General features: G+C 38.2%; 1 protein-coding gene across 1 annotated transcript in view; it reads left to right on the top strand.

Moving 5' to 3' along the window:
• The window catches only part of LOC107690229 (retinol dehydrogenase 8-like), a 12148-nt gene extending 4985 nt beyond the window's left edge, over positions 1–7163 (top strand). The window contains exons 2-6 of the mRNA XM_016488484.1: positions 2611–2772; positions 4190–4369; positions 4644–4737; positions 5603–5786; positions 6723–7163. Of these exons, the coding sequence (XP_016343970.1) occupies positions 2611–2772; positions 4190–4369; positions 4644–4737; positions 5603–5786; positions 6723–6950 (848 nt within the window). The 3' untranslated portion in view covers positions 6951–7163. The remainder of the gene's footprint in view (positions 1–2610; positions 2773–4189; positions 4370–4643; positions 4738–5602; positions 5787–6722) is intronic.
• The last annotated feature ends 6968 nt before the right edge of the window (positions 7164–14131 follow it).

Here is a 14131-nt window from a genome sequence, read left to right as displayed (position 1 = left end):
ATTAACAAAAAGCAAAAAAAAAATTCCTCTAACACTAGCTTGCTCTATTCTTTTTTTATTGTGTGTGTTTTCTTTTTATTGATTATATATTTATATTATAATAAAAAAAAAACTATGTGTTGCTACGTGTACTGTGTTAGGCTATCTGAGACTTGTCATAGCACAAGTAAGAAGCGTGGATAAAAGCGTCTGCTGAATGACTAAATGTAAATAATGTAAATGTAAATAACATAGCTATCTGAGGATAGCTGTGTTGTTAACTTGATGTGGATGTCCCTCTTTCATCTGAAACTGGGTTCCCCATTTCTGCCAAGCTATACGAGTGGTTTGGCCCCTTTCTGAAGAAAGGTTAGGTGTATGTCTGTAGCTCCCTTGGTGCTCTCTCGCCAGGTGGACAGGCATGCGCCGCAGCATGGCATAGTTGGCATTTCGTTACCCAAAGTGTCTGATAAAGGACGCAGCGGAAGTTCCCTAGAAGGGGAACATCTTGGGTTACGCATGTAACCATGGTTCCTTCTGCCTGCATGTTTCATGTCTCCTTCAGACAACTAAGTTGGTGACGTGTTCTGCAGGCGCTCTCTTATACTCTCTTATACTACTCGCAGGCTATGTGGGCCAATAGCTTTGGAGTTGTTTCACACATGCTTCAGACACCGATCCTGCTGGCAGCATTCCCCACAGTGTCCCCTAGAGCAGTGCGTCTTCGGGGGGGCGCACCCGTGATAATTTACGACCAGGATTGGGGAGTAACGGAATACAAGTAACGGCGTTATGTAATCAGGATACATAAATCTAGTAACTGTAATTCGTTACAGTTACAGCAAAAAAACAAAGTATTCAGATTACAGTTACATTTTGTAAAAAGTAGGAATACTATCAGGATACATTTGTTTAATTTAAAATTAAATACATTTTATGAGGTTTTTTTTTTAATTTAGCGCTGTTTCATCTTAGTTTCTGGTTCTGTTGACACCCATGTTTACTCACGTGAGCTCACGTGAAAAATAAAACTGTAATACTAAACTGTATAGCCACTAGATGTCTGCATAGCCTTTTATATAAATATATATACGGGCTGTAATATCTAGATGGTGAAACAAGACACGATTTTTAATAGTTTCAAATTATGTATATGGTGAACATTTTTTAATGTTGTGTATAAACTTATTTGTTATGATATTGCTTTTTTGACTTTATTTACATATGTGACTAAAAGGAATCCAAAAGTAATCAGATTACATTACTTTCATATTGTACTTGGATTACGTTACTGAATACTTTTTTAATAAAGTAATTTGTAACTGTAACAGAATACATTTAAAAAGTAACCCTCCCAACCCTGCTTAAGACTATATTTATATTCAATTAACTAATTTTATGATTAATATGTTAAAGAAATTAAAAATTAAAATGAAAAAAATAACAGCACCACCTCTCTTGTACGTATTAATCTGTGTTTCGGAGCAGCTCAAGCCGTTTCTCATTGTGTGAAACACAGACTGAACAGCGGCTCAAAACACCCGACCGCTGCATGAGCATATGATATGCAAACTACAACTCTCGGTTGGATAAAAGAAGCCAGTGTTGCACTAGCAAGGTTTTGATGAATGACAACTGTAATCAAGGTAAAGACGATTATAGTGACATACAGGAGTCGATTAGGCGCGCGCGTGTCTGTTATGATTGATGCGCAAACAAACTGTGTATGTGTGCTCTTGGCACATCTAAAACATCTTATTTCTGCTTGAACACAGTTCATTATATTCACATTGCTGTCAAAATTTATGTACAGCGAGTGTTTTATAACGGATGCTCGCCGAAGAAGTGTTTTGGAGTAGTTTGTGAGGATCAGTGGTGTTTATGTAAGCTACATATGGGTATCAGATGCTCCAAACACAGACACGATCACTTGTTCTGACAGAGGACCTGGCTGTTGACTGATGAACTCGAGTTTCCACACATTTAGAATAGTTTCATTTTTCATTTGTATTTTGGTGTGTTTAGTGATTCTGAATAGATCCGTATAGTGGCTATATGCAGTCCTTTGACGTCTCCCTGTGGTCTTGTTTGGTATGGCAGGTTGACTTGTGCTTATTTGTTACAGTTACTGTATAATCTAGCTTCACATACTTTTAAGTACTTTTAAGTTGTAAAGAATATCTGCAGTGACATTCTTGCTAAGTATTTTTGCAAATATAGAACACTATGTTTAAGTCTATCTTGAATTTGTTTAGTTTACAAATAATTACATGGAATTAAAAGGTAATAACACTAGAATACAATTTTTTTTTAAATAGAAAAGGTTGGGGTGGGGGGGTTTGAAGTATTGACTCGGCGAGGAGGGGGATCTTGGAGTAAAAAAGGTTGAGAACCACTGTGCTAGAGGATGCAGCGTCTTGTTCACTCGAACCATGCTTACATGCCTCTCTCTCTCTATGTGTAAGTGTGTTCAGTAACTAGTTCTCCATGCGTGTGTGTGTGTGTGTGTTCAGTAACTAGTTTTCAGTGTTCAGTAACTAGGTCTGTGTGTGTGTTCAGTAACTATTCCTATCTCTATGTGTGTGTGTGTGTTCAGTAACTAGTTCTCTCTCTCTCTCTCTGTGTGTTCAGTCATAGGTACAATGCGGGATCTGAAGCGGAAGGATAAGTTAGTTGAAGCGGCGGGAGACGCGTACGGTAAAACTCTGTCTCTGCTTACACTGGACGTCTGCAGCGATGAATCTGTCAAACAGTGTGTCGACAGCATCAAAGATCGACATATAGACATACTGAGTGAGTACAAACACACTTACATGGTCACAAACGGACCTGTGTCTAAAGTGGATTGTGTTCATTCACACTTAGGTTTACATGACCAGTTTAGATTTAGCAGATGAAATATGTCTTTCACAGTTACTCTCAGCCTTGAGCTTCATGCAGTGTTCATCTGTCTGTTACACAGTTACACACATCACTGTCTGTAAAAGAAAAGAAATGCTGTTAATCATGAATTCTGAATCGTCAGATTAACAGTGATCAGTGAACCGATTCATACTTACACTGCTGTTTAATCGACTCACTCCTGAATCTGTAACTCCAGTTTTCTGTGAGAAGTACTGCTGAAAGAGAAGTAAAATAGAGTAAATGAAGGGATGCAACACAATAAATAATCAAATAATTAAGAAGAAAGGCCTGTTCACACCAAGACCAATGTTTGCTGTGAAGATTTGGTGCAATAATCTTTTTTATTTGAATGAAGTATATTTTAAAAATAAAAACAAAGAAAAATATCTTTCAGAAAAAAGTTTAAATCACATTTTATAAAATGAGATAGAAAACAACTTAAATTCTCCCAAAGGGAATGTGTCTGACTGCTCTGACAAAATAAATGCAAAATAAATAATGATAAAATATAATGCGAAAATAATAATGATGTTAAAAATAATTGCATTTTTTTTTCTTATGGAGAGCTTTCCTAATCTCTTTTCCATCACACTGCAAAGAAACATCATGTTTTAATTCCTGCTGTTATATAAAACTATGACTTGGTGGTAATTACGAACAGAATATTTTGCTAAGCGATAGTGAATAGCATAGGAAAAATCTAGACCAGTCTCTCTTTCTCTGTCCTCTTGTATTTCATGTTGTTTGATAAACATCATAGTGAAAGAAAAAAAGACCCCACATATAAATGCTGTTTGACTTTGAACCATCAAACCAACATGAAAATATTAATAAAAAAAGAAAAAATAGCATATATTATATCATTGTCCTTGTGTACCAGTGTATTTCTGCTTTTCCTTGCACGATACTTCCTTCCAGAGTCAAACTCACTTTACAACTTGCAATTCAGAGTTTTTATCTTGCATTTCTGACTTTTTTTGCACAATTCCAAGTTTCCATATAAACTCAGAATTGTCAGTTACAAACGCTTCCAAATTCAGTTATATATGAAGATATAAACTGTGAGTTATAAATTCAGAATTAGGATAAAGTCAGAATTGTGAGATATAAACTCACAATTGCAAGAAAAAAAAAGTAAAAAATGCAAGTTATAAACTCAGAATTGCGAGATATAAACTTTTAATCGTTATACATTTTTTTTTAAATTTTTTCATTCCATGTGAAAACTGAACTTTTGTGTTGGTGTGGACAGGCCTTAAATCCATGCGCAGCAGTGGTGAAGTAGCTGTGATCTGTGTGTTTGTAGTTAATAACGCTGGCGTGGGTCTGGTGGGGCCGGTTGAGGGTCTCAGCATGGATGACATGATTAAGGTGTTCCAGACTAATTTCTTTGGTGCGGTTCGCATGATTAAAGAGGTGATGCCTGACATAAAGAGGAGACGCTCTGGACACATCATCGTCATCAGCAGTGCGATGGGCCTGCAGGGTAAACACTGAGCGTTCATTCACTATATATTATTATTTTCATTTGTGGAGCTGAAGAATTCTTCCTAAGGAATTATCTATACTTGAGGATTATTGATAATGTTGATCAGATAGACACCGAAGAAGAGCTCTTCATGTTGATGGAAACCAATGATCTGCTGAATGACAAACACGTGCAAACATCAGTGTACAGAAACATTTACAGCTTAAAGCCAATAAACAGCAAATAAGCATGATGAGAGCCGCACCGATGTGACTCGTGTTGCTCTTCGCAGGTGTGGCATTTAATGATGTTTACTCGGCTTCAAAGTTTGCCATAGAGGGGTTCTGCAAGAGTCTGGCCGTCCAGCTGCTCAAGTTTAACATCACGTGAGTTTCGCTGCATTTGCTGATCATTCTGACAATCCTGCTTTTCATCTTCTCATTTACACTTACTGTCACTTGATGACTTTAGTATCTGACACTTTTTGACTCTTTTCATCAGTGATCAAACAACATGAACATTACAGAAACACTGTGATGGTGTGTGATGGGTCCCTCTGGTGGTCTGGAGGGGCTGTTACTTGTACAAACACAATGAAGATCACAGATCAGGGACTAAAGAAAGATTTAGAGCCACAAGGGACCACAAAATGACTTAAAATCAGACAAAAAAAAGCATTAAAATAAGCTAAAACAACTAAGAATCAAGATATAAGCTGAAAAACATTCTCATTTGTTCCCTCGATTAAAGAATCAAGATTCCCATTTCCAAACTAACATCAAATGTATGTAGGAACCAGGAATACTGTGGCATTGGAAAACATGGATGTGAGAACATTTTAAAAGCATGATTTCTGGACCAGAGAAAGTCATAGAAATTATGAATTGTGTCAAGTTCTAAAATAGATGGTTTTTTTTGTTACAAATTGCTGAGAAATTGATATTTGTGAGTAATGAATAATTAAATAAAAACCCTTAACCTGTAAACACAAATGACATGAGTTCATTAGTCATAAATAGTGTTGCTGATGAATAGTGAATGCTGATGAAATAATTGTTTATAACTATTTTAATACAAACCTTAAAAAAAAAAAAAAAAAAACAGCAGGAGTATCTTGAACCCCATAAGGGTTAAGAAGCACTGTTCTAGAGGTTGATCTTCAGAGCAGCAGTTCTTGATCTGTGTGATGCCTCTCTGTTGTTGATTTGTTGATCTCTGTTATTGATGGAGGTGTATTTGTCTGCCTGTCAGTATGTCAATGATCGAGCCCGGGCCCGTACACACTGAGTTTGAGATGAAGATGTTTGCAGATGTTTCTAAGAAAGAGTATGTCGGTACTGATCCAGAGACGCTACACCACTTTAGGACCTGCTACCTGCCCAGTGCAGCGAACATCTTCCAAGGCCTGGGCCAAACACCTGAAGACATTGCCAAGGTCAGAAATCATGTCAGTTAAGGCCCGTTCACACCAGGAACGATCGCAATAACCATGAAGTTTTAATAATCGCTCTAAGTCTATATAATAGCAAAGTCCACACTATAACTAGGACAATGACATCATTATTTAGTTGAAATCAGTTCATTGACAATTCAGTTTGTTTCAATAACTGTGTTAAGTTAATCAATTGGAACGAGTTTAATTTCTAAATCAGCTCTGGAGAAAACAGCAATGTCATTATCCAGCTCAATTCAGTTCTCATCCATTACTGTCTGTGCAATCAAGTTGATAATATCTGCCAAATATTAAGTGTCCCCAACTAAGCAAGCAGGTGGCAGTGGCAAGGGACCCAAATTCCATCGGTGACAGAAATGGAGAAAAAAACCTTTGGAGAAACCAGGCTTAGTGAGGGGAACAGTTCTCCTCTGGCCAGATGAATGAACATGGTGTGGTTTAATTCCAGGCTGCAACACAAATCAGATTGTGAATTGATATAATTCAGAATATTCATCCAGTTCCTTCTCCTTAATCAATGGGATACATAAAACCAGCGTTTGGTAGGGAATTGAAGCTTGCCAAAGGGTCTGTGCAGAGGACTTGCCTAGTTCTCCTGGTCTTCCTGTATCATGTACAGGAAAAGCAACGGTCCTAGTACTGAGCCTTGCGGTACTCCATACTGAACTTGTGATTGATATGATACCTCTTTATTTAATGCAACAAACCGATGACGGTCAGATAATTACAATTTGAACCATGCCAGTGCAATTCCACTAATGCCAACAGGATTTTCGGGCCTATTCAAAAAAATAATAATTGTGGTCTACAGTGTCAAATGCAATGCTATGGTCCAGTAACACTAAATGAAAGATAGCATAAGCTCTCTTAATGTAATGAGGATGCAAATGAAAGCACTCACTGTCTCTGTCTCTGCAGTGCACTAAGAAGGTGATCGAGTCACCGCGGCCTCCATTCTGTAACCTGACGAATCCTTTGTACACCCCGATCGTGGCGCTGAAGTACGCGGACGAGACGGGCAGCCTGTCTGTTCACACCTTCTATCACATGCTGTATAATCTGGGAGGAGTCATGCATGTTAGTCTGAGTATCTTGAAGTGCCTGAGCTGTGGATGTTTACGGAGACAAGCCATCTCACCAACCTAACACACACTCATACATGCATATGTGGTTTACAGCGACTCTCATAGGTGTAATGGTTTTCATACCGCACAAACTGTATATTCTATCCCCTAAGCCTGCCCCTAAAGGAAGTGTCCTCATAAACCATGTTTACGTTGTAATACCCATGTCATTATAAACATTTGTATCCTCATAAGCCATGTATTCAAGCACTCACTCTCACACACACACACACACACACACACACACATCCACACTTTCCAATGGTTATGAATCATCTTGTCTAACACCGTGTCCTAACTACAAGCGATGCAACAGAATCAATCAAATATCACAGCCAATCAAAAGCGAGTCTGGGTGGGCTCTCTCTGGAAGTGCACTGCACTCGCAATTCATAATAATTCATAAATATTAAACCTTTTAAACATTATTAAATGTACATACTGAGTGACTGATACCATCTTTGTTATGGAATATGCTTGTGGGTTCGCATTGAGTTCGCAGTTTTAACGTACGTTTGCTTTAATTTATTTTCAAGATCTGAGGTAAACTGTCTGCTGGTGCTTTCAGTATGGCTATAAATGTCACACAATATGATATTCAAACTCACATTAGACACTTTTAACATTGACTAAAGCACATAATCTGTACCTGAGATTATCACTGTCATAGTTTGTATACATTGCTCCAGCCGCGTCATCACAGAAATAGAAACCGTTTCTAAAATATGAATTTCGCGTGTCACCATCACAGCTGGTTATGAAAAAACTGATTAACATGTAAAAGATGCCTTTTATCGCGTTGCATCGTGTGTAGTTAGGACATGGTGTAAAGGATGCACACAAACATGCAGTTTTTGTCTTTGTACAGATTAAAATCTATACAAATACTGTTACAGAAGTATTGATTCCTTGTCACTTAAACCTTTTACAGTAACTCACATAAGCTGTTAAGATAAGATTTGATTTTATAGTTTCAGATAGTATAAATAGCACTATATTAGTGTATATTTTTGAGGAGATGAAACTAAGTTAGTGGGACAGAGCAGGTGGTAAAGATAATTTTATTTACAAGAGACACGTTAGTCAGAGATGACATATAAACATATAAAGCTATTGTGCTTGTAAAGACCTAAAAAAGAATAAAAGACAATCATTTCAGAAGAAGAGATGCTGATGAAGATTTTCTAGATCAAGCAGCAGATTGAAGCTCTGAAGCTCCTGAAAGACTGGAATTACAGCCAGATCAACTGTGTTCAGCAGCGATACTGTGAGTGTTTGTACCGAGAGTGCATGTTTGTTGATGTACACTTTCGTAGTCCTGCTGTCATCATGATCTCTTTTCCATGATCCACACTATAAACACACATTATTGTAGATATGCATCATTCACACACGTTTAGTATGACATTATTACTTGATAATTGGGCTGTCATGGCCTAATGGTTAGAGAGTCAGACTTATAACCCAAAGGTCATGGGTTTGAGTCTTGGTACCTAGAGGGATTGTAGGTGGAGGGAGTGAATGTACAGCGCTCTCTTCCACCTTCAATACCACGACTGAGGTGAGACCCTCGAGCAAGAACCGAACCCCCAACTGCTCCCTGGGTGCTGCTGCATTGGCTGCCCACTGCTCCGGGTGTGTGTGTGTGTGTGTGTGTGTGTGTGTGTGTGCGCACTTGGATGGGTGAAATGCAGAGCACAAATTCAGAGTATGGGACACCATACTTGGCCACACGTCACTTTTCACTTTTTATATTATGTTGTATATATTTTTCAGTTCATATTAGTTTTTTTTACTACGCATGTCTAGTGATGTAATTTTGTAGTTCACGTTCATGGCTATTGACGCACATGAGAAGTTGTTAAGCTGCGCAAGTTTTGGAGAACACAAGCTGTTGTCTGTGATCGAAAATAATCGTAACTGGAATTAAAATTCATCAAGATACAACAAATAAGTTGTTGTAACCCAAATACATTTATGTAAGAAGACTGAAAGAAGTGTTAAATGTTTGATGTTAAAAATAAACGAAGAAACAAAAAGAACTTCATTGACTCCTGAGTCGTAAGCCAGTGCAACAAGAAAGATACGCGTCAAAACTTGTGGACTAACTATAATAAAATGGCATGTCCCATACACTAGAACTATCCGTGGAATTACCCGCTTTTTGGATTGTTTGGACCACAGAAACTAGGAAGTTCTAGGAACTCTGTTTGGGGGAACTAAATTAGCTCCTACTTCAGAGTAGGGTCTAATGGCGCAAAAAGTGAAGAGTCCCGAGCCGTACCATGCCGTACCATGCAGTGGAAAAGCGCCATAAGACAGTTCCATAGGAACTATCAGTGACATAATACGCTGACTGGCCAAATGCATACAAAACACAGGTAAGCCCGCATTTTCTAGAACTAAATACATTTCTAGTTACTGCGCTGTGAACACGCCAAAAAGCGGGAACTTCCGCCAGTAGTTCGAGGAACTATGAAACTATTCCTCTGGTGCGAAAGCCCCTTTTGACATACTTGAGTATCTGCAGTGAGCAGTTTGGAAGGTCCGGACACCATAAAGCCAGACAACCTACAGACACACAATCCTCGCCTTGCAACACTTTGAAGTGTATATTGGTTCGTGTACATACTATTTTTACTGATCATAACCCTCTTACCTTTCTTCAACAAATGTTTAATGCTAATCATCGTTTAATGCGATGGTCTCTGATCTGTCAAGGTTACAACTTGAAAATGTTATTGCTGACTCACTGTCCCGTGTCAACCAGTAAAACATTGTATGTTTTATTTTATGGGTGGGGGTGTTATGACCTTGAGATATGCTATGCATCTGTGAACTGTTTTTGTATGTATTTTGATCTCTCTGCTCGTGTGTGTAGACATGTTTGTGTTCCAGATGGGTGTGGCCTCTGTTAACCAGCTGGAGATGGTGATTGGTCATACTATGCAGCTTACTCGGATATAAGGACCGCCCCAAACACTGGTCTGCTGCTTTTGAGCCTCGTTGACTTCGTACCATCGTGTTTTGCTAGCGTTCTGGTTGACTGTTTTCTGCTATTGTTTGTATCTTCGTCGTCGTTTGGTTGTGAGTGTCGTACCAGAGAGAGATATTCTGTGTAGTGAATCTGTTGAGTGTTTGTCATTGTAAGATCAAATTCTGAATCTCTTGTTTATCTGAACATTGCCTGTTTTGACTACGATTTGGATTCTGATTCTGCTTTGTGTACGCCCTGAAACTTTGTAAATAACTTTTAATATTCTTGTAAATACACGTTTGCCAAATTAAGGGACGAAGGGGGTTAGACGCCATTTTATTTATATGTATCTTTTTTTCACTTTGTTTATGGTTGAGGGAGGTAGGTAAGTTGGTCTGTAAAGAGAAGTTTTTGTTTGTTTTGGCCTTGTCTGCCATCTCTCTGGTGTGAACTCAGTTGTCTCTTTCTGTTATGGCTAACCCCTAGAGGTCGTAACAAAACATTAACGATAATACAAGATGATTTTAGAGGATGACAACTCAAATTACCGTGTAGTGTGACAAACCTGTACTTACTGTCTAATCTTCTCATCGATGAAGTTTGAGCAGTCTAACATGAGTCACTCAGATGGAAAGTTTCCGTCGGGGGCGCACTGGCCATCTCGAGAACCGGGAGAATTCCCGGTGGCCTGGCAGCTGATTTGGCCCACTGCCCTACATTTTTTAATATTGTTGTTGTTTTTGTTGCCTGCAGACTGCCGAATGTACCAAAGTGGTTGTTTCCGAATTCGCCATTCAATAATAAGACTCTTAATAAATCATGAATCGGTTAGTCTTGACTGGCAATACGATTTGCCTCGCACATCCGTCAAAAGGATGCGAGACTGGAGAATGGAGTGGAAGCGCCAGGTGGAGCAGAGAGGCAAGAGTGTCCTGTTCAGGACTTCAAGTGCAGGTCAGTTACATCTGTAAATAGACCATTGTAGTTTTGTCTTTGCTTACTTGGTTAAGCATTAAACTGCTAGCAAATGTTAGCAGTAGCAGTCAATTACTGCAAAAATACCAAAAGGACATAAAAAGTATTGTGAATTTAGCAGACAAATATTCACATCGTTTTATAGCAGGTTTAGAGGGAGCCAAGGCACAGGCAGACAACAACACAAATCTTACGAAAATTAAGGTTTAAATTAACTGTGGTTTTTACTAAAAAATAAAACCAAAAACTATGGTTACTATAGTTAAACCATGGTTACCACACTATATAGTTTCACCATGGTATTTGTAATAAAACTCTGGTTATACAAATGGCAATCAATCTGCCAAAAAACCATGGTCACTATACTTTTACCATAGGCCTAATAAAACCATGGTTAATTTTCCATAGGACAAAACATGACCCATGATAATGCAAAAACATGTTCAGTATTAAGATTTTTCTATAAAGATATATTCAAGATGTAGCTATTATTGTACTAATTTTGATATTAGAAAATTACATATCCCATACACTAGAACTATTGACGGAAGTACCCGCGTGTTTTTGGCGCTTTTTGAAGTTGTATGAGCTCTGTTTGGGGGAACTAAAACAATATTTACTTTTTTTTTTAAATAAAATAAAATCTACTTTTTTGAAAGGCGTATACTTTCAGTCAGATTTGAGTTTATTAGGCTACATCACCACTAGATACACCTTGCTTCTAATAATAAATAATATTTGTGACGAGACTTTTGTTCTTGTGGAAAATACATTAATGGATGAACAAATAAATAAATTAATAAAAAAACAATAGCATGCAATATCTTTACTTTGGCCTGTTGATAGAAATATTTAAGTGAGAACTGAGGTTCAGAGGATGCTGTTGTAGAGACCTAATAAAGGAGAAAAGACAATCATTTCAGAAGAGATGCTGATGAAGATTTTCTAAGGCAGCAGATTGAGCCGCTTTTAGAGAGACACTGACATCGGTTTAACAATTACCTATATAGTTCTTAGAAAATAATAGTAATAGGCAGTTCAAATTGCATCAAAGCTCTTGAGGGGGGGGGGTGTCCCCCTAACCAGACCACCCCCATGCCCCTTCAAAAAAAATAAAAATAAATAAAACCTTATTTAATATTTTGAACATTAAGTCATTATGCAGAAATTTTTTGGACAGGGTCATGTAGACTCATACAGATATCAAGATTCAGCGTATGAACCTCAACAATGGTGACAATCAATGAAAAGTTTGTTTTGTGATGTTCAGAGTTGATCTGATTATTTTGTTGACTGTCACCATTGTTGAGGTTCATACGCTGAATCTTGATATCTGTATGAGTCTACATGACCCTGTCCAAAAAATTTCTGCATAACTTAATGTTCAAAATATTAAAGCAGGTTAAAATTTCATGCAGTTGTATTGTAGGGCTAATATAATGTGAAATAGTTCAATCTAAATAATGTCCCCAGAGATCAAACTCTGGGAGAGTTCAGTTAATGACCACTACGTGATGATTGAATCATCAGATCAGTTTTTCTTCTTGCAACTTTTGCTATAACAAATGTGCTTCAGAAACAATTACAACAGCCAGAGAAAAACTTAAGTTAAAAAGTCAAGGGTCAGGAACCCAACTAAAGCAAGCACTTGCCTCCATAATGGTGACTTCAAACTTTATTATTTTCTATAAAACAGCGCTAAAGCTTCCTGGAGGCTAAGTGAGGGCTACCCGTGCAGGGCCAGTGCTAAGGGGCCAACATTTGGCCAATGAGCAAATTCTCATGGGCCCTGCGCTGGCAGCCCTTAAAGGGCCAGTGCAGGCTTGTTTGCAGGGGAGCCTCGTGTAAGATGTCAAAAGACTAGTTTCAGATTGTATATAAAGCACTATTTTAATGCACATAATGATGTGAATGTTATCTGAGTGCAAGCTGAGGCTCAAAGGCTGCTGTGTCGCTCCTGTCATATAAAGCCGTTGTGCTCGTGGAGACCTAATAAAGCAGAAAAGACCATCATTTCAGAAGAAGAGATGCTGATGAAGATTTTCTAGATCAAGCAGCAGATTGAAGCTCTGAAGCTCCTGAAAGACTGGAATTACAGCCAGATCAACTGTGTTCAGCAGCGATACTGTGAGTGTTTGTACAGAATTCATTTAGTGAATCGAGTGTTAAATCAGCGCAGACAGAACAATAAAGCATTCTGAGTCAATTCAGCCTCCGTTTAATTCTGCTGATCTCAGTCACATTCATGATTATTCATACTGTCATCAGTTCACATCAGAGATTCAGACACCACTTCATTATTAAATGAACTTTTATTATATTTGATGATCTGTTTACAATTTAAATATTAAAGCAACCTTTTACTCTGTTTATTAAAGATTCAGAACTGTGTGTGTGTCTGATCTAGATTTACTTCTAGTTGAAAATTAAAAACATTAATTAAAAATGAATGAATACAAATGTAACTGTGAGATTTGATGAGTTTATGTGCATGTGAACATCAGAAAGAGGATTTACAGAGAGTCTCTCTATCGTTTAATATCACACAGAGACACTGAGGAATTATAATCAACTCTAAACCCAGCACAGAGGGGTTCAGTGAATGTGGTGCTGAATGTGTGTAAGTGCGTGAGTGTGTGTAAGTGTGTGTGTGTGTGTGTGTCAGAGACGCTGTAGAAGGACAGAGAGCCGGCCGACACGTCCACATACACTCCTACTCTCTTAGAGCCGCATGAAAAGAACAGTCCAGACTCCAGGATTTGTCATTGGATCCAAACTTACAGTAATTTCTCTTTCCTTTCCTGTTGATTCCTTTATATGACACTGATATTTCAGCATCATCTCCACTCCATTCAGCCTCCCAGTAACAGCGTCCAGTCAGACTCTCTACACACATAACCTGATAACACTCATCAAATCTCTCCAGATGATCAGGATACGGCTGAAGATCTTTCACACGTGTGATCTTCCTGTTCTTATCAGACAGAATGATGTAAGTGTTTGCTGTGTTTGGATCCAGTGTGAGATCACAGGCATCTGAACACAAGAAGAGAGAAACGTACTTGGTTACAAACGTAACCTGGGTTCCCTGAGATATGGGAACGAGTAATGCATCTGCTAAGACGCTATGGGGAAAAGTCCTTTTTTCTCTTAAACCGAAGCCTTTTTTAATAACGCAGTGTAACTGCGCGGCCATTGGTTCACTTTATGCAGTATACTTTAAAAACTAACCAATGGCTCGGCAGCGGTAC

This window comes from Sinocyclocheilus anshuiensis, unplaced genomic scaffold (assembly GCF_001515605.1).
Source record: "Sinocyclocheilus anshuiensis isolate Anshui unplaced genomic scaffold, SAMN03320099.WGS_v1.1 scaffold2520, whole genome shotgun sequence".
NCBI classification, from domain to species: Eukaryota; Metazoa; Chordata; class Actinopteri; order Cypriniformes; family Cyprinidae; genus Sinocyclocheilus; species Sinocyclocheilus anshuiensis.
Note: the sequence above shows the minus strand (reverse complement) of the source record. Positions and strands in the feature narration are given on the sequence as shown.